The sequence below is a fragment of the Spermophilus citellus genome (genome assembly GCF_964194105.1).
Source record: "Spermophilus citellus genome assembly, chromosome: 1".
Classification (NCBI taxonomy): domain Eukaryota; kingdom Metazoa; phylum Chordata; class Mammalia; order Rodentia; family Sciuridae; genus Spermophilus; species Spermophilus citellus.
Window position 1 is genome coordinate 191198223 of NC_138182.1, and position 26982 is coordinate 191225204.

The 26982-nt window shown below is 38.0% G+C and overlaps 1 protein-coding gene across 2 annotated transcripts in view; it reads right to left on the reverse strand.

The window, feature by feature from the left end:
* UBE2D2 (ubiquitin conjugating enzyme E2 D2) overlaps positions 1-26982 on the reverse strand; it is a 56619-nt gene continuing 29637 nt past the window's right edge. For both annotated transcript variants that reach the window (XM_081293673.1, XM_081293672.1), the window contains 6 exons: positions 17505-17568; positions 15125-15156; positions 14967-15044; positions 14778-14883; positions 4454-4547; positions 1-1667 (listed from right to left, as the gene is read on the reverse strand). In XM_081293673.1, coding sequence (XP_081149799.1) covers positions 1622-1667; positions 4454-4547; positions 14778-14883; positions 14967-15044; positions 15125-15156; position 17505 — 357 coding nt within the window. In that variant the 5' untranslated portion in view covers positions 17506-17568 and the 3' untranslated portion in view covers positions 1-1621. The remainder of the gene's footprint in view (positions 1668-4453; positions 4548-14777; positions 14884-14966; positions 15045-15124; positions 15157-17504; positions 17569-26982) is intronic.

Consider the following 26982-nt stretch of genomic DNA (forward strand, 5'->3'; position numbering starts at 1 on the left):
CAAGTTTAAAACCAAAAGCAGTGGACATTTATTCCTCAATTTTTGTGCAAGAGTGTAAAGATGCATTTAAAGAACCTGATGGCTAGAGAGCATCATTCAAGGCCTTCAGGCTGGCCTGGTTTACATTTAAATTAGGAAAAGAAGGGGGGTGGGGAATGGTAATTTGCCTAGTTCACACACATGATGTTTCTGGCAAATACAGTTGTTTACAAGTTTCAAACTACATTTTACCAGAGTCAAGGGAAGACTTCAAAAAGCCACATATAGTACAATTTAAAACTGGATGAACATCCTACAAATGTTAGTGCAAAGTAATTATGTAGACTCTCCAATACAAGATTGTGCTCAGGTTTGGTCAAAGTTGCTCTTCTAAAATTACAATCACAGAGGATTAACTTACCAAGTAGCATTGCCTTCATGTTTTATGGCCTATGTACCAAGGGAATGTCACAAGGTTTTGGTGATGCAGCTTAGTTTCATTAATAAAGAAAATTTCTTATTTAGTTTAACAGTCATGTTCCTGGAATGCTGCACATACTTTTCATGAAAACACTTTTAAGCTTATGCTTCTCTTTGTTCAATAAAACTGCTCAAGATGTCCTTTTTTCTAGGTAAACTGAAATTGTTTCATGATTTTGAAATGCAACCATTATCAATGAAAACATTTCAGGAGAGAAGGAAAATCCACCACTAATCTCAGATAGACAAAGTTCTTAAAATCAAAAAGCCTATTCACACAAAATTATATGTAATGACTGTAGTAATCAGTTTATTACACAGATTAATCATTCTTGAACGTACAAGCTCCAGAGGAGCAATTGGGTCTTTAAATATACACAAGTATTTCCATCAAATGAATTTTCACCCTTACATCCAAATAGACCTAAGCAGTTAAAAACATAAGAAAAATAAGAGCTATTAGCTATGTATTAACTGAGAAACCACATACAAACCAAAGAATATGGAGAAAGGGGCTGAAAGGACGAAGGTTGAAGAGGCAGGGAGATGTAAAAGAAGTTGGGAACAAAGCCCATCACACTTTATATACTAATAGCTCCAATCCATTTAAATGCTGACCAGTTAAACTTAGACCTTAAAATATATAGGATGTGGGCAGAGTTTAATCTGGTTGGTCATAACCTTCTCACCTAAGTTGTAGGTCCTTCGGAATAAAATTAATACAGAAACAGCTTCATGTTCTTCATTTCATAACTGTTTTGAGTTTAAATGGATTCCACTTAAAAACAATCTCCTACAGGTCAGTGGAGCTTTACCCCATCCAAGCATACACCATGTACCACCCACCATTCCTCACACCTTGTCGTTATCCAAATTTAAGTCAATAAGGAGAATTTTTTTAGCCTCACACCTAGGTTACGCCTGGAGAATTGGCTTGTCACACACTTCTCTGCTAGGAGGCAATGTTGGTACAGAAGTACAGTATTTCTAGTTTGTTGTTCCAAGTATGTACAACACGCAGCACTGCTGTATCAGGTAAACATGTGCACAGGGGAAGATGAGGCGTGGGCTCATAGAAAGCAGTCAAATGGAAATCAAAAGGACTTTCTCTTTCAGAGTTCCCCTATCTTTATTTGTAGAGGTTATCCAATAATTTCTTTAATTACATCGCATACTTCTGAGTCCATTCCCGAGCTATTCTGTTGTACCTGTACACACAAAGAGAAGCTTGGCTTAACATAGGTGAGGAGTCAGTTATTAAGCAACAGATTTTATTTTATTCCATCTAATAACTTGAGGGAAATAACTTCTAGCAAAGCTACCTTATTTTAACCTTAATTTTTTCTTTTTGGTGATACTGGGAACTGAACCAGGGATACTCTATCACTGAGTTACATCCCCAGTCCTTTTTATTTTATTATGAAACAGGGTCTCAGTTGCTGAGGCTGGCCTTAAATTTGAAATCCACCTACCTCAACCTCCCAAGTAGCTAGGATTACAGGTGTGTACAATCACACTGGGCTACCTCAAATTTATAATGAGCCTTTACTCAATGGTAACAGGAAAGACCTATAAAATGCACAATAATTTTCTGTAAATGATACTTATGGAGAATTTTACTTAAATTTTGGCATTTGCTGGCATGTACTTTTTGTAAACTTGATTGACCTATTTCAATGAAAGACCTTCAACTCTCTTTAATTCATTTATTTGAAGTTTTTAAAACTGGAATTCTACATTGTATGATTCTTCAAATCATATACTAACAGTTATTAAACTGACATCATGCTTTCAATTATATCAATAAAATAACTGGTTCTGAAAGAACTTAACTTTGCTTGACAAAATGTATGGGCTTACTACTCCAGAAAACATTCCAGTAGTTTGTAATTTTTATACTAAAAGAGAGAAGTGGGGCTGGGGTTGTGGCTCAGTGGCAGAGCACTTGCCTAGCATGTATGAGGCACTGGGTTCGATCCTCAACACCACATATACATAAATAAATAAATAAATGGTACATCAACGAGAGAGAGAGAGAGAGAGAGAGAGAGAGAGAGAGAGAGAGAGAGAGAGAAGGAAGCAAGGCTAGGAATGGTGGCAAGTGCCTTTAGTCCCAGCTACTCAAAGGCTGAGGCAAGAGGACAGCTTGAGCCCAGGAGTTTAAGGCACTATAGGGAGACCTATCTGAAAACAAAAAAGCAAACAAAACCGAGCATGGTGGACGCCTATAGTCCCAGCTGCTCAGGAAGCTGAGACAGAAGGATCACCAGTTCAAAGCCAGCCTGAGCAAGAGTGAGGCACTAAGCAACTCAGTGAGATCCTGTCTCTAAATAAAACATAAAACAGGGCTGGGGATGTGCCTCAGTGGTTGAGTATCCCTGAGTTCAATTCCTGGTAGCCCCCCAAGCAAAAAAAAAAAACAAAAAAAAAAAAAGCAAACAAACACAAAATCGGGGGATGGGGGGGTGGGGTGCAGAAAAGTTCTGGTAAACATTACTACCACAATAACTTAGGATCTGCCTTCTGGTAAGCATTCATGGCCACAATTCTAGGCAGTAGGCAAAATGGCTAGTTTAAAAAAAAAAAAAAAAAAAAAAAAAGGACAATCTAATTTTATTCTGAATGAGCCAGAAACACAAGACTACAATTCTATTTGGACCTAAACACAAACAAAACTAAGAATCAAATGCTATTCCCGGTGTAGCTCCATCAAAAAAAAAAAAAAAAAACACAAAATACTATGTCTCTCTAATCCATCAAAATTCAAATAATTCTTTAATTATATATATGTGTGTGTGTATATATTCCTCTTTTTCTTTTTGGTACTGGAGATTGAACCCAGAGTTGCTTGATCACTGAGCTACATCCCTAGTCCTTTTTATTTTGAGACAGGGTCTTACTAAAAGTTCCAAAGGGTCTCACTAAATTGCTGATCCTTGAACTTCTCACCCTCCTGCCTCAGCCTCCCCAAGTTGCTTGATTATAAGCATGTACTATCATACCCAGCCAATACTTTATATTTTAACTTAAGAAAAATATATATCTGCTTCCATCTAGTTTGTCCTACAATCCCACTGATTAATACATAAAACAAAAATAGGAAGAACATTATCTGTTGATATTCTGACCACTCTTCAATAATTCACAGTATACAATTCTGAAGCATTTAAATTTTTTTTTTAAGCTATAGATGGACACAATTTTTATTTTTATTTGTTTATTTTTATTTGGTGCTGAGGATTGAACCCAGTGCCTCACACGTGGGAGGCAAGTACTCTACCACTGAACTACAACCCCAGCCCTCAAGTTTTGTTTTAAAAGAAATTTGGGGCTTGGGCTGGGGATGTGGCTCAAGCGGTAGCACGCTCGCCTGGCATGCGTGCGGCCCGGGTTCGATCCTCAGCACCACATACCAACAAAGATGTTGTGTCCGCCGAGAACTAAAAAATAAATATTAAAAAATTCTCTCTCTCTCTCCTCTCTCACTCTCTCTTTAAAAAAAAAAAAAAAAAAAAAAAAGAAATTTGGGGCTTTCATATTCCGTAGCGGTAATTTGTTATTCTTCCTTTAGATTGGTAGAAATATCAATTTTCTTTCCCATTAATTTACAAATACCTATGCAAAACAAATGGGAACTTGATGCAAATTATTTTATATGTCAAAAACCAAACATAAGGGCTGGGGATGTGGCTCAAGCGGTAGCGCGCTCGCCTGGCATGCATGTGGCCCGGGTTGGATCATCAGCACCACATACAAACAAAGATGTTGTGTCCACCGAAAACTAAAAAATAAATATTAAAAAGTTCTAGAGATAAAATCAGTATAATCTATTTATAATGATACTTAGTGCAAACACTCCTCTTTCTTGTTCACAGGAAAGTATATTAAGACTTCGTTTAAGATATTTGGCATATGTTCAGTCCTTAGACAAGAAAGATTTGAGACAAACATTTCCATCCCACCATGATAGCTTTCCGTCTAGAGGCATACTTACTTTTCTCTATCTGTTTTGTAGATCCGAGCAATCTCAGGCACTAAAGGATCATCTGGATTGGGATCACACAACAGAGAACAGATGGACAAGAGTACTAGGAAGAAAAAACATACATATAAATATGTAAATTAATAGAGAATAAATGCAAAGAGCTAGCCAGGTGCCATTGCCCATGCATGTAAACCTACTCCAGAGGCTGAAGCAGGACTGTGAGTTCAAGGACAGCCTAGGCAACATAGTGAGCTATATCTTAAAGAGAAAGAAAGGGCTGGGGGTACCGCTCAGTGACTGAGTGCCCCCGGGGTTCAATCCCTAGTATCAAAAAAAGGGGGGGATGGGGAGAGGGGGTAGAACATATGCAATGGGTTGGAAAAAAAAAAACACAAGAGAAAACTTCTAACAATTGATTTAGGGATTGGGAGTGTAGCTCAGTGGTCAACTGATAACACTGCCTTCCCACACCAAAAACAGAACCTATATATAATGTAATAACTAGAAACTTTGTAAATTCCATCTTTCTTCTTTTTCTTTTTTGCAGTGTTGGGGATTGAACCCAGGATTGTTTTGCCACTGAGCTACATCTTTGGCCCTGTTTTATTCTGTGACAAGGTTTTGCTAAATTGCTTAGAGGCTCATTAAATGGCTGAGGCTAGCTTTGAACTTGTGATCCTCCTGCCTCAGCCTCCCTAGCTGCTAGGATTATAGGAGTGTACCACTATGCCAGGCCCTTTCTATTACTACCAGTAATCATCAGAGATTTTAAGTTGAAACAGCTGTCTGATTCAGTCATTAAAAAATTAAAATGAAGGCCGGGTGCAACAGCACACGCCTATAATCTCAGTGATTATTAGTTCAAAGCCAACTTCAGAAAGGGTGAGGCACTAAGCAACTCAGTAATGACTCTGTCTCTAAATAAAATACAAAATAGGGCTGGGGATGTGGCTCAGTGGTTGAGTGCCCCTGAGTTCAATCCCCAGTACTCACCTCCCCAAATTAAAACAAACAAACAGAAAATTTATGGTGAATGACAGACACCTTGGCCTCCCAGGTAAGAATATCTGGCCCCTTTGATTCAGTGTCACAATTACCCCATGATGTAAACAGCATAGACAGGACTGCTTTTATGCCTAAATTCCTAAAGAATCTGGCCCAGAGTTAATTTAGAATGAAATTTAAAAACTCAGGTCTTGAGCTTGGAGTATAGCTCAGTGGTACAGCACTTGCCTAGCATGCACTAGGCCCTGTGTTCTATCCCCAGCACCACCAAAAGAAGAATAAAAAACAAATTTAAAAAATCACTAAACAAAATAGGTCTTCCACAAATCTTAGACCAAGAACACTTGTCAGAACACATGAAGTTCAATTTTCAGAAGCCCAGACTCAAGAAAATATATGGCTTTCAAAATTACAAAGACAACCACATTACTGAATTCTCTTAAGCAAAAATGACAACTGTGAAATTCAACAATCACTGTTTTGTCAATGGCAGGTACCATTATCAGATACACTGGATTTTTTTTTTAATATATTTTTTTGTTGTTAGTGGGCCTTTGTATAGATATATAAGTATTGGAAATCAAACCCAGTGCCTCACACATGCCAGACAAGCATTCTACCACTGAGCTACAACTCCAATAGATTTGTTTCATTTTTAACTGAAAACAATTTAGTCCAAGTCAAGAACATGAAGGCAACAATTTGCTACCAAATGGGGATAGCCACACATATATAAATACAACACATACTTCTACTAAAGTCTTAAATTCTTTTCAGCAATGAGTTAGATTTCATCTAAGCTATTTCCTCAGTGATAACCTGGGATGCATCAGATAAACATTAATAGTATAATTTTTTCTATTTAAATATGTCATTAATTTATGCATTCCTTGTTGAATGCAAAAGAGAACAGGTTACTGATAACATTAAGTAGTCTCTGACATAATGAAATAAATTCAAATTCTTTTATTCTGATGGTATCAGAATTTATCTTACTTCTCTCTAGTATTCTGTGCCAAGACGCAATGACTTTGAGTACACTTTATTCCCCAAACACTAAATTCAACAAGAAAAGGGTTTACTAATTTTCCTATCAATCTATTCTACAGAGATCAAGGGCTTCTGAGACAAAGAAAAAGTTGACATGTCCTTTTTATTCTTCAGTTTGGTAATTTAAAAAAAAAAAAAAGCTATTTCCTTGCCTTATATAGCAAATAAAAAACATCAGGAAAGAATATTTTCTGACTCTTCATTTCCGTTGGGCACAATTCCGGTAGATGGCAGTCCTAAAACATCTTTTCTTCCCATCATGTACCATCACCTAATGCCCTCTTCAAGCATGGCACATTCTAATAGAATTTGGAAAGACTGCATGTATTTCCCGGAAATTACAAAAGGGAGTTATAAATTTTTGAATGTTCATGAAAGTGTTGACTATAAAAAGAAGAAATTTCAGTGGTCTATCAAATTAGCAAGAGTACCACTGGTTCTTCTTTCTTTTCCTTCCTTCCTTCCTTCCTTCCTTCCTTCCTTCCTTCCTTCCTTCCTTCCTTCCTTCCTCCCTCCCCTTCCTTCCTTCCCCTTCCTTCCTTCCTCCCTCCCTCTCTCTCTCTTTCTTTCTTGATCAATGGACCTTTATTTTATGTATTTATATGCAGTGCTGAGAATCAAAACCCAGGGCCTTGCACATGCTAGGCACGTGCTCTTCTACTGAGCCACAACCCCAGCCCCTACCACTGATTCTTCACATAAAATCAGACATACTTCAAAATTAGTATGTGTTACAAATTCCCTTTAATTTTTCTTCTTCTTCTTTTTCCAATTATACTAGAGATTAAACCCAAGGTTATACATGCCAGTCAAGACTCCACCACAGAGCTAGCCCTAGCCCCTTCCCCTTCTTTATTTTATTTTGAGACAGGGTCTTGTTACATTACCCAAGCTGGCCTAGAATTTATCTTCTGCCTCTGCTTCCAGGTGGCTGGGATTAAAAGTTTATGCCATCATGCACAGCCCTTTACTTATTCTTCTAGACAAATTTAAAAGGATAAATTTTAAAGAAGTAGCTTTTCTGACTTTCTTTCTAGGAAAGAGAAGCAGGATAGTGATTATCTGGACCTAATGAAAGGATTCTTAGTACACCACTTAGCTCCTTTAATTCAGGGAAAATTGATTTTGGCTTATAACCTACTGTATTTTCTTCTTCCATAACAAGAATAACTTCTACAACCTGCATAGGTTCCTCACTGATAATGAATAAACTTTTACTTATATTTACACACATACATTTTTCTGTATATTTAGGTTCCGAACATGTATCTTGAAAGTGGAGGGAAGCTGGGGATATGCTCATTGGTAGAGTGCATACTTAATATGTCAGACCCTGCATTCAATCCCCTGCACTAAGGTTTGGGGAAAGAAAAGGGGATTTGAGGTCAAAATTATTGTCCTTGAAAATGATCATAACCAGGAATGGTGGCACATACCTGTAAATCCTACCAACTCAGAAGGCTGAGAGAGAATTGCAAGTTTGAGGTCAGCCTGGACAACTCAGTGAGATCCAGTTTCAAAATGTAAAATATAAAGGACTGGAAGTGTAACTCAGTGGTAGAGCACCCGTGGGTTCAATTCCCAGTAATGGGGTGGAAGGAGGGGAAGCATATGTTAAAGGACAATTATTATCACACACAGGATTAAGGCCTTTCACAGAAATACTTAAACACACATTCAATTTATGAAAAGGGCTCAACGAAACATTAAAATCTATGATAGGTGACATATTCAACATAATGGCACTACAATTATCTTAAGAGATACCTATCCAGATAGAATATCAGTTAAATAAACTTCTAACAGTCCTTATAATTTACAATAGTGGGGCTGGAGGGGTGGTGGTGGTAGGAATCAACATTAGACATGAAAAAGGGAAGGGATAAAAAAAATGATAACAATTTCAGCTATTAAGCTAACCCCTCAAACATATACATACTGCACACAATTCCACCTCTCTTGGTTCCATTATTAGATTTATATCTCTACTGCTCTTTAGCAAAGAAAGGGCAACCAACAGAAACTTCACCAGGTTAGACAATGACAAAAACACATAATAAACACTTTCTCAAATAGCCCTTGAATTGAAAGAAAAGCCCACTTCTCTGGAAAAAAAAAAAAAAACTATTTAATTCACAACTTGTAAAAATGTAGTTCTCTCTCAGTGGCTCAGGAGGTTGAGGCAAGAGGTTCATGAGTTAAGTAAAGCCAGCCTCAGCAACTTAGCAAGACCCTGTCCCAAAATAAAATATAAAAAGGGCTGGAAGGGCTGGGGTTGTAGCTCAGTGGTAGAGCAGTTGCTTCGCATGCGTGAGGCTCTGGGTTCGGTCCCCAGCACCACGTAAAAATAAACAAATAAAAAATAATAATAAAGATATTGTGTCCATCTATAACTAAAAAAACATTTTTAAAAGGGGGGAGGGACTGGGGATGTGGCTCAAGTGGTATCGCGCTCGCCTAGCATGCGTGAGGGGTTTGATTCTTAGCACCACATAAAAATAAAGATACTGTGTCCACCTAAAACTAAAAAAAAAAAAAAAGAAGGGCTAGAGTGCCCCTGGTTCAATCTCCAGTACCAAAAATAAAATAAAAATTTGAAGAAAAATGTGGTTCTCTGGGTTTTTTTGTTTCGACTTTTACTTAAGACTCCAGAAATTTTAATTTAATGCTGTAGAGTTTTGGTTTCCTTTAAAGAATTAATTTTAAGAATATACAAATCTTAATATTCAAGTTATAACATGACAAACTTCTAATACTGTGACAACTGTGCTTTTGCCCCACTTTTGAAGTGTTTATAAGGAAAGAGTTGACTATACTTTAATCTTTATAATAACAATGAAAAAACCTATTAAGCATCCCTATTCTACAGATAAAAAAACTGAAACACAGAATTCTATGTCTCAAGTTTCATTCAATAAGAGGTAGCACTGCAATTTCAACATATGGAATTTGATTCAGAATCTATGTTCTATTCATTGTGCTAGGGATTCAACCCAGGGGACTTCCACATTGCTATACCCCCACCCCATTTTAAACATTTTTTATTTTAAGATGGTGTTTTGCTAATTGCTGAGGCTGGCCTCCAACTTGGGATCCTCCTGCCTCAGTCTCCAAGAGTTGCTGGGATTCTAGCTGTACACCACCATGCCTCTTGACTAGATTCACTGAAGAAATGGTATATTTGGGGCTTAGATTGTAGCTCAGTGGTAGAGCGTTTCCTAGCACACGTCAGGCACTGGGATCATTCCTCAGCACCACATAAAAATAAATAAAGTAATGGTATTTTGTTCATGAAGAGGAAGGAAGGAAGGAAGGAAGGAAGGAAGGAAGGAAGGAAGGAAGGAAGGAAGGAAGGAAGGAAGGAAGGAAAGGGGGGAGAGGAGGGGAGGGGAGGCAGGGGAGGCAGGGGAGGGGAGGGGAGGAAGGGGAGGGGAGGGGAGGGGAAGGGAGGGGAGGAAGAAAGAGTAAATTTTAATTTTTTCTGGTACTGGCCCTCTACCACTGATACAAGGTCTTGATAAACTGCCCAGGCTAGTCTCAAACTTTCACTCCTCTGACTCAACCACATAGCAGGGATTACAGGAATGTTCCATTGTGCCCTGCAGAAATGGTAATTTTAAGTAGACAGAAAAAAAAAAAAACTTTTCATATATCAAATTTTACTACCAAATGCAAAAACTTGGACTGTCTTATTTCTAACTACTTAAAACTTTATAAAAAAAATTTTATAGTTGTAGATGGACAGAAAGCCTTTATTTAATTTGTATATGGTGCTAAGGATTGAACCCTAGCATGTGCGAGGAAAGTGCTCTGTCACTGAGCTACAACCCCAGCCCTTAAAACTTTTTAATATAACTCAAAGTATACAAAATTTCCCCATTTTGGGAGGGATACTGGGAATTCAACTCAGGGGTTCTCAACCACTAAGCCACATCCCCAGCCCTATTTTTGTATTTTATTTAGAGATAGGATCTTAACTGAGTCATTTAGAGCCTTGCTTTTTGCTGAGGCTGGCTTTGAACTTGGCAGATCCTCCTGTCTCAGCCTCCTGAGCCACTGTGCCTGGCCCTTTTCTGCTTTTTTCCACACAGTATTTTTCCATTTCAATAATTTTATGTATTTTCAGAGAGGATTTGATGGGAATCAAACCCAGAACTGTGTGCATGTTAGGCAAACATTCTACTAATGACTTTAAGTGCCATACTTTTTTGCAGGGGCGTACTAAGGATTGAGTACCAATAGTGTTCTACCTCCAAGCTACACTCCCAGTATTTATTTTATTTATCTTTTCCTAGTCTATTTTGAGACAGGGTTTCAACTAAGTTGCTGAGACTGGCCTTGAATTTGTGATCCTTCTAAGCCTCCAAAGATGCTGGGATTACAGGCACACACCACTGCCTGGCTAGTGTCATAACTTTTTAAAGGCTTTTTTTTTTTTTTGCAGCACTAGGAATTGAACCCAGTGCCTCTCATATGGAAGGCAAGCACTCAACCCCTATTTAAAAGTTACAAACCCAGCCTTTCATTTTGTTTTTTAGATAGGGACTTTTTATGTTGCCCAAGCTGGCATCGAACTTGTGAACTTCCTGCATCAGCCACCCAAGAAGCTGGGATTACAGATGTGCACCAGCATACCAGGCTATAATTGATCACTACTCTTAAATGTATGTGCTAGAACTTATTTTTATTTCTTCCTCTACTACTGCACCTGTATATAATCTCCAATTTTCAGAAATAACACCGCTGTCAGCCAGGTACCATGGCAGACAACTGAAATCCCAGAGGCTTGGGAGGCTGAGGCAGGAGGATGGCAAGTTCAAATCCAGTCTCAGCAATTTGGCAAGTCCCTCATCAACTCAGTGAGACCCTGTCTCTAAATAAAATACAAAAAGAACTGGGGGGGGGGGGCTGGGGATGTGGCTCAGTGGTTAAACACCCCTGGGTTCAATCCCAGGTACCAAAACAAACAAAACAAAACCACATCACTGTCACAAATGTACTTCAATACAAAGCTTTTTTAAGCATTTGCTATTGTTGTAATTACTGGATCAGGGGAATGAAAGTCTCTTAACATGTAACAGTGTACAATCTACCCTTCTACTGTATATAGTACTCATTATAATGTACATCATCAGCATTTAGTCTGTGTGTGGGAGGAGGGGTTACTGGAATTTAACCTAGGGGCCCTGTGTCACTGAGCTACATCCTCAGCCCCTACTTAAAATTTCAGGAAGATTCCAAGTTCAAGCCCAGCTTCCCAACTTAGTGAGACCTGTCTCTAAATAAGGAATGAAGCTGGGCTGGGGATGTGGCTCAAGCGGTAGCGTGCTCGCCTGGCATGCGTTCGGCCTGGGTTCGATCCTCAGCACCACATACAAACAAAGATGTGTCCGCCGATAACTAAAAAATAAATATTACAAAAAATTAAAAAAAAAAAAAAAAAAAAGGAATGAAGCTCAGTGGTAAAGTGTCCCTGGGTTCAATCCTCATTATCACTAAAAGAGAGGGAAGATGATGGTGAAATGGTTTACTGGTGAAGAGCGGGCTCAGGATGTATCTCAGTGGTAGAGGTTGGCTTAGCATATGTAAGCAAAAAAAATGGGAACTTAAAAATTTTAAGTTGGGCTGGGGTTATATGACTCAATGGCACAGCACTTGCCTAGCACATGTGAGGCACTGGGTTTGATCCTCAGCAGCACATAAAAATAAAGGTATTATGTCTATCTACAACTAAAAAAAAATTTTTTTTTTAAGTTTCCTTATTCTTTGGTTCTTTTTTGTGCATTTGTCTATTGGGACTGGGGTTGTTTGGGTTTGATTGGGTTGGTTTGTCTGTTTTTGCAGTGCTGAGGGTTGAACCCAGGGGCACTCTACAGAAGACAAAATTCACTAAAGAAATGGTAAATTCTATTTTTTCTGGTACTGGAGATTGAATCCAGAGGCCCTTAACACTGAACTATAATCCCAGCCCTTTTTATTTTGAGACAAGAGTCTCACTGAGTTGCCTAGACTAGGCTTTTAATCTTTCTACCTCAACATCCCAAACTGCTAGAATTACATACAGCTGTGTGCCACTGCACATGGTGAGATATTTTTTTTCCTCTTATTAAGTTCTTCACATTTTAAACATTAACCCATTTGATTTTCTTTTCTTTTTTCTTTTAACTCTTTCATTTTCTTTTTTTCAAGACTTTTCATATTAGATAATTGAGATCTAGGGCCGGGTGCACACTCGCCTGTTATCCCAGTGACTCAGGAGGCCAAGGCAGGAGGACTGCAATTTCAAAGCCAGCCTCAGCAACCCAGCCCTAAGCAATCTAGCAAGACCTTATCTCAAAATTAAAAATAAAAGCCTGGTGATGTAGCTCAGTGGTTAAGCACTCCTGGGTTCAATCTGTAATAGCCCCTTGCCCAAAAGAAAGCTGAGATCTGACAAATCTTCCCTTTATTTATTTTTTTGGGGGGAGATGGTACAGGGGTACTAGGATTGAACTCAAGGGCACGTTACCACTGAGTGACATCCCCAGCCCTAGTTTGTATTTTATTTAGAGACCAGGTCTCAATGAGTTGCTTAGTGCCTCGATTTCGTTGAGGCTGGCTTTGAACTCCTACCTCAGCCTCCAGAGTCACTAGGATTATAGGCATACACTGCCACGCCTGGCTATAGTTTAGTTTTTAATCCACTTTTAATTTCATTTAGGGATAATATTGGGGGGATGCAAATTTTCAAATTAACATTTAAGACAATTCTCATTAACTATCTCACCAGTTCATTAGTACCAAAAAAAAAAAAAAAAAAAAAAAAATCCCTAATTTACTCATGTAATGATTTAGTAGAACTACTGGTCTTTCATTACAAATTTAGCAATTAACTTTTTTTTAAAAACATATTTTCAAACACACATAGAGCTATACTAATCATCATTGGGATGTTCAGAGGGAAAAAAATTTGACAGGGGGAAGGCAGTGCTGGAGGATCAAACCCAGACCCTTGTGCACGTTAGGTAATCACTCTACTACTACATGACACCTACAGTCCAAAAATATTTATGCTAAACTGATCATCTTAAGAGGATGAATCTGTTCCTAAAAATAACATTGGGTGAAATCTTAAACAGACTCTACACCAATTTACCTACATCTGGCTCTTCAAAAATCTAGTATCCAGCTGGGCGCATCAGCGCATGCCTGTAATCCCAGTGGCTCAGGAGGCTGACGCAGGAGGATCACAGGTTCAAAGCCAGCCTCAGCTATTTAGCAAGGCTCTAAGTAACTCAGTGAGACCCTGTCTCTAAATAAAAATATTTAAAAAGGGCTGGGGATGTGGTTAAGTGCCCCTGGGTAAAATCCCCAGAACCAACATGGCCCCCCTCCACCCCCATCTAATGTCTGTGTACTGTATTTATAGCACAAGTAATGCTATCTTCTAAAGAGCTATTTGTTTTTTCCTTTTTTATTGGGGGTGGGACACTCGGGATTGAACACAAGGGCAATTTACCACTAAATTGAGTAATATCTTTTACTTATTAAAGTTATTACTGAGCTATATCTTCAGCCCTTTTTTTATTTTGAGCAGGTCTTGTGAGATTGCTTAGGTCCTTTATAAATTGTTGAAGCTGGCCTTGAACTTGCATTCCTCCTGTTTTAGTCTCTCAAATTGTCTAGATTATAGGCATACACTACTATGCTCAGCCAACCTAATCCAAAATAACATAATCAACAGACTAGTTACCATACCATGGAATTTTTAGGCTCAAAGCCCCAACCCTTTCCCATTGTCATGATGTCTATTTCAGACTAAGGGAGATTGTTCCTTTTAAAAGGAATAAGCTGGGCGTGGTGTCCCATGCCTATAATCCCAGCAGTTTAGGAGGTGGAGGCAGGAGGTTCATGAGTTCAAAGTCAGACTCAGCAACTTAGCGAGGTCCTAAGGAACTCAGTGAGACCTGTCTCTAAATAAAATACAAGATAGGGCTAGGAATGTGACCCCTGAGTTCAATTCCTGGTTACCACATCCCGCCAAAAAACAAGGAGTAATCTCTTCAAAAATAGATAATCTTTTTTTAAAAAAATTTATTTTTTAATTGTAGTTGGACACAATACTTTTGTTTTATTTATTCATTTATTTGTATGTGGTGCTATAGATAGAACCCAGGGCCTCGCACCTGCAAGGTGAGTGCTCTACCGTTGAGCCACAACCCCAGGCCCAAAACTGGATTGTCTTAAGGGAAAAAAAAAAAAAAGTGTTTAGCTTGGTATCAAATATCCATTCCATTACCTTTTGAAATAGTTAGTGCTGGAGACCACTGTGACCGTAGAATATCGAGACAAATGCTGCCATTACTGTTAATATTTGGATGATAAATTCTTGTTGTAAATGCAACCTATAGAAAAAGGAAAATTTTTGTAAATTTGTTTAATAGTATCACACAGAGCACATTAAAAATAATTATCATATCCCAATTACCTTAGGTGGTTTGAAGGGATAATCTGTTGGGAAATGAATTGTCAAGAAAAATACTCCACCCTGATAGGGACTGTCATTCTGTTAATGATAAAGAAAAGTGGAATTAAAAGGAATAAATTACATAAACTATTTATTCTGAAATTAATCTCAATACTTACTGGCCCCATTATTGTAGCTTGCCAATGGAACACTGAAAAAGAACAAGAAAAAAATCACCATGTATCAATCTCCACATTGTACCTTATCAAGTAAGTAATCATTCCCCATCTAATCCACATTCATGTATAATCCATTCATCCTTCCTTTGTTTTCTTTCTTCCTCCCCAACCCCTTCCTTCTTTCCTTCTGTACCAGGGATCAAATCCAGGGGTGCTTAATCACTGAGCTACATCCCCAGCCCTTTTTATAAGATCTGGCTAGGTTATTTAGACTGGCCTAGAACTTATGATCCTCCTGCCTCAGCCTACTGGAGAGCTGGGATTATAAGGTTATATGCCACTGAGCCTGGCTAAGCCACTTTTTCAAATGAATGAAAAGAGCATGTCATATGATATGGCAGAACGGCAAAAACTGGAATAAAAAACACTAAGAATGACTGCTAGGCATGGTGGTGCATGCCTACAATCCCAGTGGCTCAGGAGGCTAAGGCAGAAGGATTGAAAGTTCAAAGTTGGCCTCAGCAATTTAACAAGGCCCTATTTAATCCCTGGTACCAAAACAAAAGAAAAACAAAAACAAAAAAAAAGAGAGAAGAATGTATCCACTTCAGAAATCTCTATGAGGCTCTTATTACTTTTTTCTAAGCTACTTTAAAACCTCTGACCTACTCCCTAGCCAGTCGTACTTAAATCATTTTGTATTGTTAAAGTGTGTGGTCTGCCCTGCTTGGTATTAAACACAGTAAATATTAATGCTGGACAGGTCAAACTTTAATAATGTAAATCAGATTTTTCCACACATGTACATACTTAGTCTCATAATTTATTTTATTTATTTATCTTTTTTATTTATTTTTATGTGCTGCCAAGGATTGAACCCAATGCCTCATATGTGTGAGACAAGCACTCTACCAAGCTATAACCCTAGCCCCAGTCTCATAATTTATTTATTTTTTAAGTATTTTATTTTTATAGTTGGACATAATACCTTTATTTTATTTCTTTATTTTTATGTGGTGCTGAGGATCGAACCCAGGGCCTCACACGTGCGTGCTAGGCAAGCGCTCTACAGCTGAGTCATAACCCCATACCCTCTCATAATTTATAATTTATAATATCAGTTTTAATCTTTAAAATAATCCTCATACTTAGTGATGCCCTAAGCAACTCCCTGGTACCAAAATCATCACTGTCATCATCATCATTCTCCTTATAGTAAGGAAAAAGAAAAAAGAAATCAGAAAAAAAAAAATTCTTAATAAAATCAAGGAACTGGGGTAAATAGTTCAGCAATAGAGCGCTTGCCTAGCGTATGTGAGGCACTAGGTTTGATCCCTAGCATCAGAGAAGACAAGATAATCTCATTCTCATACTCATTTCTGGGTTTTTTTTTTTTTTTTTTTTTTGTTATTGTTACTGTTTTATTTTGGTACCAGGGACAGAATCCAGGGCACAACCACTGAGACACAACCCCAGCCAAGTTTTTTTAGGTGCTAAGTTCCTTAGGGTCTTTCTCTTTTTAAAAAAATATGTATAATTTTCTTATACAAATGTTTCTGCCAATCACAATCATTTTTTTAATTGATAAACATTACCAATTTTTTGTGGATTTGTCTGGTGTTACAAAACAGAGTCCTTCAAATATCCTCCCTTCAAACAAAATTAGAAGATACAGGGGGAAAAGCTACATTGAATCATATTAGAAAAAAAGGGAAATTATTACTCAACCTATGTGGTAAGATCATTTAATAAATTATTTTAGATAGTAGTAAGCATGTAAATTAGACATTAAAAATACATTAGGAAAACCTGGCAAGGTGGTGAGCACCTGTAAGCCCAGCAACTTGGGAGGCTGAGGTGAAAGAATCACAAATTCAAGGTCAGCATCAGCCACTTAGAGAAGTCCTAAGTAATGTGGTGAGACCCTCTTCTCGAAATAAAAAATAAAAAGGGCTGGAGATGTGGCCAAGCATTTTAAGTGTTCCTGGGTTCAATTCTCCATACCAGAAAACAAAAAAAGACTGAGGATGTAGTTGAATGGTAGGTAAAGCACTCTTGAGTTTCATCCCTGGTACCAACAAATAAATAAACAACTAGATGTAATTAATTAACTATTTTACCCCACAAAAATACACAGAAGGAATGAAGGAGGGGAGAGGAATAAACCAGAACAACGAAGACAATGCCTAGCACAGGGGGTTCAAAATATAATAGAAAATGACTGAATGGCTTCTTTCATTGGAAACTAAAAGTATACACTCCCTCCTTTCCTTAGCAAACTATCTCTTAAAACAAGATAACTTTAAGAGATTGTATAATACACAGCTCCCCAGAGACATTGTTATGCTGTTTTACTCCATAATTCCTTTTAAATACTTACTATCATCTCCAACAGGACCTGCAGAACACTGTGCTGGAGGGTCCCTTGCCAGGTCATTTAATTCCTTAAGGAAAAAAAAGAAAAGAAAAGAAATGTATTCAACATAAATGTAATTACATGGTGACTAAATTTTCATTGTTACCAATATTCTCTGTCCTACTTACTGTTGAAGCTCTTAAGGATCATTCCTTCAAATGAGGATTAGATAGTGAACTTTTAAATTGAAGTTACTTTGGACTCTTAAATGCAACTGTATGCTTTTAAAAGTGAGAGGGTATACCTCAGAGGTAAGGATGCTTGCCTAGCATATACTAGACACCTGGGTTCAACCCCTAGCACTGAAAAAATAGAATAGTAAAGTGCGGCATTTTTGCTTTGTTTAGAATTTAGTAGGCAAATATAGAACTAAGAGCTGGGCAAAGAGCTACATGCCTGTATTCACAGCAACTCTGAAGGCTGAGGCAGGAAGACTGAAAATCTGAGGCCATTCTGTCTCAAAGTAAAAAAATAAAAAGGCCTGGGGAGGTAGTTCAGTGCCCTTGGGTTCCAAATAAATAAATAGATTAGATAGATAGGGGGTTGAGCTTGACATGGTGGCACATACTTCTAATCCCAGCTACTCTGGGGGCTGAGGCTGAAGGATCTCAAGAATAGCCTCAGCAAGTCTGCAAGACTCTATCTCAAAAATGTGAAAAATAAATAAAAGGACTGGGGATGTAGCTCACTAGTAAAGTGCTCCCAGATTCAACCTCCAGAACTGCCCCCACCAAAAAAAAGAGGACTGACTTTAGTCACCCATCATAGCTGGGCGGTGCAGTGGTGCATGCCTATAATCCCAAGGGCTCAGGAAGCTAAGGCATAAGGTTCTCAAGTTCAAAGCTAGCCTCAGCAAAACCAAAGTGCCAAGCAACTCAGTGAGACCCTATCTCTATATAAAATACAAAATAGGGCTGGGGGTGTGCCTCAGTGGTCACATGCCCCTGAATTCAATCCCTGGTTCATCTGTCCCCACTACACACACCACACCACACCATAAAGCTTTACAGACTGATCTACTTAAGTAATGTTCTACAATCAGATGTCAGCTCTTTAGCTGTTTTTGTTGTTTTAGTTTTTGGTATTGGGGATTGAACCCATAGGCACTTTACCAGTGAGCAACAACCCTTTTGATTTTTTAATTTTTAATTTCTAATTTTGAGACAGGGTCTTACTAAGTTGCTTAGGGACTTGTTAAAATGCTGAGGTTGGTCTCAAAACTTCTGATTCTCCTGCCTCAGTATTCTAAGTGGCTAGGATTACAGATATGCACCTGGATGCCCTTACTTCCTAGCTAAACTTGAGAACAGTTAACAGTGGGTATGCCTGAATAATTATAAGGCAGAAAATCATACTACTTTCCCTTGGCTTGGTTTTTTTCTTTTGTAATACCAGAAATTGAACCCAGAGCAGGCATATGCTAAGCAACTCCTACCACTGAACCACATTCCCAGCCCTCCACTTGTATTTTATTTATTTTATATTATTTATTTATTTGTTTGTTTGTTTATTTATTGTGTGTATGTGTAGTACTGGGGACTGAACCCAGGGCCTTGCTAGACACTGTATACTTTCAGTACCCTTTGTTTTGGTTTTGGTTTCTGATTAAAACAAGTTCTGAAGAAAAACTAGTTTTAGAGTATACTTTACAAGAACAACAGTAAAATCTAATATTTTTGAATGCTATAAACTATTTTATAGACTTACCAATGTTTCATAAAGGTATGGTTTTAGTACTCCAAACATTATATATTAATTTGCAACATACTTTTTTTTTTCTGGTTTTGGTGTTTCGTTTTTGAACAGTTTGTTTTTTTGTACTGGGGATTGAACCTAGAGGCATTTAACCATTGAGCCACAACCCCAGCTCTTTTTTTAAATTTTAAGACAGGGTTTCACTAAGTTGCTTAGGGCCTTGCTAAATTGCTGGGGCTGGCTTTGAATTTGCCATCCTCCTGCAAATCCCAGCCCCCCAAATCACTGGGATTACAGGTGTACCCAACACATATTTGTTTCTGAGAGTTGTCAGAGTTAAAATTATTCAACCAGTCCTTTACTACAACTATTATGCTCTTTACTCCTATGTGTGAACTTGGAGTACAAAGCATAAATAGAGACAAGTCTTGGAAAGAAAAAAAAAAAAAGGTGCTGAGACTTGAGATCTAAAACATTTCCTCTGGGCTGGGGATGTGGCTCAAGCGGTAGTGCGCTTGCCTGGCATGCGTGCGGCCCAGGTTCGATCCTCAGCACCACATACAAACAAAGATGTTGTGTCCGCCGAAAACTAAAAAATAAATATTAAAATTCTCTCTCTCTCTCTTTAAAAAAAATAAATAAAATGAAAAATAAAAAATAAAACATTTCCTCAAGTATTTCAGTTTTTAGATTTTGCTTCCCTACAGATTTTCCACCCATTTCAAGAAGAAATATAATTACTGTATAATTCCCATTCCCAAATATTCCTTCAATATAAGTCAGTATAACTAAGAACTATGGCTTCATTTAAGACACTGACTGCTATAGCAATAGGCTACTATTAAAATATAATTTGAATTTAACAAGCTATTCTGAAGTCTTGCTATGTTCATTAAATGGAATTTCACTTCTGATTTAGCCTTAATCTTTTGCTCCTTTCAAACTGATTTACCTTTTTTTATGCCAAATGATATCAAGGTTTGACCTCAAGAGCTAAGATTTATCTAAGCTGAATTTACAATCCATTAGTACATTTCTTTTTTTTTTTAAGAGAGAGAGTGAGAGGAGAGAGAGAGAGAGAGAGAGAGAGAGAATTTTTAATATTTATTTTTTAGTTCTTGGCGGACACAACATCTTTGTTTGTGGTGCTGAGGATCGAACCCGGGCCACACGCATGCCAGACGAGCACGCTATCGCCTGAGCCACATTCCCAGCCCCATCAGTACACTTCTTGAGTCAGTATGATACAATCAATTTTAAAAAACTTACTCAAATGTAGGCTAATATACATTTAATACACTCATTGAACACTTCTTTGGTTCAAAGGCAGATATGCATGATGCTAAGTAAAAGAAGCCAGACAAAAAAGGCTTACATACTGTATGATTCCATTTATTTGACATTCTAGAAAAGATAAAACTATAATGACAGAAAGCACATCAAGTCAGGCATGGTAGCACACACCTGTAATCCCAGCAACTTGGGAGGCTGAAGCAGGAGGATCATTGAGTTCAAAGCCAGCCTTAGGGGCTGGAGATATAGCTCAATGGTAGACCACTTGCCTATCATGCACAAGGCCCTGGGTTCAATCCACAGCACGATGACCACCACCACCCCCCCCCCAAAAAAAGCTTCAGCAATTTAGTGAGGCTCTAAGCAACTTGTGGCTCAGAGGTTAAGAGCCTCTGGAGTTGATCCCTAGTAACCCCCCAAACAAACACAGATCAGTGTTTCCAGAAGCTGGAGATAAGAGTGAGAGTACTGGTTTCCCGCTAGGAAACTAAGAAATAAATGTTCTTCCCTGCTCCAGAAAGAAGGAAACCAGGGAAGCCTTAAGGAGCTTCAGACTCAGATATGCAACGAACTTTGAGGAGGGTTCTTGGGATTGAACCAGGGGCTTCTGCATGCTAGCTTCAGCACAAAGTTCTACCTGCAGGACCCGCCGACGAACGACCAGCCAGACTGGCTGAAAGTCAGGCTGACCTTGGGTACCACCATCTTTCTGTGGTTCTATCTCATCAAACAACACGATGAAGATGTTTTAGAGTATAAAAGAAGAAATTTTGGGGGAGTAAACTTTGGAGATAATAATATAGTTTGTTCCATATAATGATTATTGAAGTTCTTCTGGATCACCAATCTATTGAGTTTCAAATGTCAGAGAAAGTTATATGTGAATGTGAAGTCAAAATTTGTGTTTTGCTTGATTAAATGAAAATACTTCTATGTTCTGCAAATAATACATATTACGAAAACATGTAAAAAAATGTGTAAGGTACATTATTAGAAATTCTTAAATACGGAAGACACCATCTTATAACAAGGTCAGTGGTATTTTAAAAAATTCATAAGAGGACTTGTTCTAGGAGCTGGGGTTGTGGCTCAGTGGTCGAGTGCTCACCTAGCATGCCTGAGGCGCACTGGGTTCGATCCTCAGAACCACATAAATGTAAAATAAAGATATTGTGTCCACCTAAAACTAAAAAATAAATATAAAAAAAAGAGTGAGTGTACTGAATACAAATGGACAGGAGGAAAATTTGGGGGTGATGGAAGTGTTCTATATCATAATTTTGGAGAGTGAACAACTTACATATACTTATCAAAACTCAAACTGTATAATTAAAGCTTTAATTTAAGGGGCTGAGGCTCAGCAGTTAGCATACTTGCCTGGCATGTGTAAGGCCCTGGGTTCGATTCTCAGCACTGCATATAAGTAAGTAAATAAAATAAAGGTCTATCAACAACTAAAAATTTTTTTAAAAATTTTTAGCTTAAAATTGTTGAACTCAACTTTGAGATACGTATTACAAATGTAAATTCAACATCTCAGAGCTGGGGTTGTGGCTCAGTGGCAGAGCGATCACCTAGCACACGTGAGGCATTGGGTTTGATCCTCAGCACCACATAAAAAATAAAATTTTGTGTTCACCTGAAACTAAAAAATAAATTTTAAAAAAATTCAACATCTTGGGGCTGGGGTTGTGGCTCAGAGGTAGAGCGCTCATCTAGCATGTGTGAGGCACTGGGTTCGATCCTCAGCACCACATAAAAATAAAATAAAGGTATTGTGTCTACCTACAACTAAAAAATAAATATTTAAAAAAATTCAGCATCTCAAAGTTGTTTATTTTTGTGGTACTGGGGATTGACTCCAGGGCCTTACATATACTAGGCAATTGCTCTGCCACTAATCAACATTTTCAGCCCTCAAGGTTGTTCAATTTTGCTGAGCAGACCTATAATTCCAGCTCTTTAGGAGGCCAAGACTGAAGGATCTGAGGTTCAAAGCCAGCCTGGGCAACTTAGCCAGACCCTGTCTCAAAATAAAATAAAAAGCACTGGAGGTATAGCCCTGTGGTAGAGCATTCTAGGAAAATAACTTTTCTATAGAAAGAGCAATAGAGAAATAAAAGTATGTATAATTAGATTCTTGGAAAATGTGGGGGAAAGCTGGGCATGATGGCGCACTCCTGTAATCCCAGCGGCTTGGGAGGCTGTGACAGGAGGATTGCAAGTTTAAAGCCAGCCTCAGCAAAAGCAAGGCCTTAAGCAACACAGTGAGACCTGGTCTTTAAATAAAATACAAAATAGGGCTGGGGACGTGGCTCATGGTGGAGTGCCCCCGCCCCCCGCCCAGTTCAATCCCTGGTACCAAAAAACATTAAAAAATAAAAAATAAAGAAAAACATGGGGAAGTCAGTGAAGCCTGACAGTTAAACTAGAATCCTCAAATTATAAAAAGATTTTACATTTTTAATTTCCTTGACAGCCTTTAAAAATTAAAATAAGTATCATTTGGGGGAGCAAACTATGTATTTTAGCCAATTTAAAAGAGTTCTTTGTCAGCAGGGCACGGTGATGTACACCTGAAATCCCAGCAGCTCAGGAGGCTGAGGCAGAAGGATCCCGAGTTCAGAGCCAGCTTCAGCAAAAGCTAATAAACAACTCAGCAAGACCCTGTCTCTAAATAAAATACAAAACAGGGCTGGGGATATGGCTCTGTGGTCGCATGCCCCCAAGTTCAATCCCCATACCAAAAAAAAAAAAAAAGTTGGTAAAGTACCCTTGGGTTTAATCTGCAGTATTAGGAGAAAAATTATTTTCCTATATTAATCTTGTATATAGGTATATGGTAGAACTAAGATCTTTATAAATAAAGACTATGAACTATAAATAATTTTGCTTCTCTCAAACTATCCTAAGTGTTTTTGTCTTAGTTCAAACAGCCCTGAACCTATACCAACTGTTTTAATTATTTTCAAGTAAAGTTTAACTTTCAATGAAACTTTTAATACTTTTCCTACTATCTTTTTTGGTTCAGGAATGTGATTTCTAATGCAGAAATAAGAAAGACTAGTAATAATCCCTTGTTATTCCTTAATACCCACTTCCCAAATAATTATTCCTTATTTATTTGTATGCGTGTGTGTGTGTGTGTGTGTGTGTGTGTATACGTGCGCGCGCATATATATACAAACTTTTTGCTGGGATTAAATTTTGGGCCTCACCCCAGGCACAAGGCCATTCCAGTGACTCAGGAGGCAGAGACAGGAGGATCAGAAGTTTGAGGCTGGCCTCAGGAAATTAGTGAGACCCTGTCTCAAAATAAAAAGTGGTAGTTCAGTGGTAGAGTGCCCCTGGGTCCAATCCCTAGTGCCTCTCTCTCTCTCTCTCTCTCTCTCTCTCTCTCTCTCTCTCTCTCTCTCACACACACACACACACACACACACACACACACCACACAACCAGGAAAGAAAGTTTCCTGAATTTTTTAGAGGAAGGGATACTGCAATCCTGCAAGGGATATGTAGATTTCTTTTCATTTTATCTAAGTAGTAAAGCCATCTTGGGTAAAAATTAATGCCTCTTGCTTGCCCACCACCACAAGACCAGGTCTCCCTATGTTACCCAAGCTGGCCTTGAATTCCTGGGAAGGGATCCTCCTGCTTCAGACTACCAAATAGCTGAGACTACAAGCATGCATCATTATGCCCAGCTTTTCTAGTTATTCCCCAATCTTAACCATTATGAAGCAACATAAATACAGCACAGAAAAGGTTTGTTTTGCTCTTTTGGTCCTCACCTTTAGTCTAGAGGTGAGAAGAACAAGATGGGAAACTAGGATGTTATAATTAGCTTGGTAGAAAACTGGTTTTAAAATCAAGTATTTTGGGGTGCTGAGCTACATCCCCAACCATTTTTATTTTATAGAGACAGTCTAAATTGCCCAGGTTGGCCTCCAACTTGCAGTCCTCCTGCCTCAGCATCCTGAATTGCTAGGATTACAGGTGTGTCCCACCATACTTGACTAAAGACAGGTTTTAACAGTTTTGAACACTGCTAACGAATCAAGTATTTTGGGTGGTTCTTTTTCATGATATGAAAAGATTTAAAGAGTTTATGATTCACAGGATTATAACCTCAAATTCAGAAGAGATAATCTAGACCTATTCCCAAATTTTATAACAAAAAAAAAAAAAAAGTATCTAACATAAGGGTAAGAATTTGGGTGTTTTATTATACCATGCTTCTTCAGTCTGGATCTAAAATATTCTAAATATGCAAGGTCTAAAACATTAGAAATTCACAAGTTTAAAATGTTTTAAGAAACTGTTTGCCCAGGAAATTAAGCTAAATCTCATTTAGAATTACTGACCTGCCAAGAACAAACTAGTAGTTCTCGAAACTGAGGTCCTGGGCACAACAACCTGGTCATCATAGGAAACTTATTAGAAATGCAAACTTTCCAGGCTCCATCCTACAACTACTGAGCAAAATAGTCTTCAGCAATTTTTGCCATTCCTCCCCTTCGCCAAACCCAGGGGTGCTCTCTACCACTGAGCTACATCCCCAGCCCTTTTTATTTCTGAGACAGGGTCTTGCTAAATTACCTAGGTTGGCCTTGAATTTAATTTAACCTTAATTTAAATTAATTGTCTATTCCCAATTTATATGCCAATCTTATATTTAAGCTAATATTTGAAAACAACTGCTAGCATATTTTAAATTACCATATGATATTAAATGTATATAATACTGTTAATGAATAAAGTAACAGCTTGGAAGATAAAGCAATTCACATTTATCTGAGTTTGACAGAGAAATATGATTTTTGATAATATCAAATTATCCGGAGCCAACAGACTTAACCCCTTGGCACACTTAAATATTATTTCCTTTTTCTCTCTTAATAATGCTACTTTTTAGTGACAAATTGATGGAAAAGGATCTTTATGAATCTTTCTCTGAAATGACTACAAGAAGTGACACCCTTATCAGAAACAAGCCTATTCTTCCTTAAAAATAATCCAAGTAAATCTTTTTTTTTTTAAAGATAGAGGAGAGAGAGCGAGAGAGAGAGAGAGAGAGAGAGAATTTTTAATATTTATTTTTTTGTTCTCGGCGGACACAACATCTTTGTTTGTATGTGGTGCTGAGGATCGAACCCGGGCCGCACGCATGCCAGGCGAGCATGCTACCGCTTGAGCCACATCCCCAGCCCCCAAGTAAATCTTAAATACAGAAAATAAGCAACCTGAACCTACCACCCAGCTTTGTACAGTCTTTTTTTTTTTTTTTGGGGGGGGGGGGGTACCAGGGATTGAACCCATTGATCCACATTCCCAGCCCTCAGCTTTGCCCAATCTTAGTACTGCCACATTAACTTTGAATCTTTACAAAGTTCCCATATACCATTCCATAAGTAATGATTAACCTAAATATAGTGTTTTTTATTCCCATGCAATCCTTTATACTTTTATCTGTGTCCATAAACAATATAGCACTGTTTTCATATTCATTTATTTATTTTGCAATACTGAGGATTGAATCAGTGGCGCTCAACCACTGAGTTACATCCCCAGCCCTTTTTATTTCTTTTTTTTTAAATTTTTAAACAAGGTCTCACTAAATTCTGAGATTGGCCTTGAATGTGCCATCCTTCTGCCTCAGCCTCCCAAATACAAGCCTACATCACTGCACATAAAATTTTTAAATTTATATTTAGAAAGCCTTACATGGTTACATATATTTCCATACTTTGCTTTCCCCCTCAAAATATCGAGATATTTTCCCATGAAAATACACAGTAGACCTAGTTTATCTTTTTTCCATTGCTGTTTATTCTGCTACTCACAACAATAAAACCTTTCTTTACAGTTTATTTCCTATTTTTCACTATTAAAATGCTTTACTAAATATTCTCTTTTATTCATGAGTTTCTCAAGGTAAACACTAAGTAGAAAGAACTTCCTCTTTTAAAATTACATTTCTAATACTATAGCTATTCGTTTACAAAACAAATTATTTGCTATTTATCTAATTGAAATGTTTCCATTATTAAAGAGGAATTTGCTCTTAAACAGATCTTTCTTTCCCCCTCCTTTGTTGAACTGGGAATTGAACTCAGAGGTGCTATACCTGAAGGCACTACATTCCCAGCCCTTATTATTGAGACAAGGTACCACTAAATTGCCCAGGCTGGCCTTGAATTTAGGATCCTCCTCTCTGGGATTATAGATATGCCCCCAATGCCCAGCTGGCTCTTATTTTCTCTCTTCCTTCCCTTTTTTGTTGTGTGTGTATGTTTCTGAGGACTGAACCCAGGGGTGGTTTTCCACTGAACTACATTCTAGCTCTTTTAACAAATTTCTTACTAAATTTATGAAAAATTCTAAATGAGACCAGCCTCAGCAACTTAGCAAGACCCTGTCTCAAAATAAAAAAAAGTACGAAGGGCTGGGGT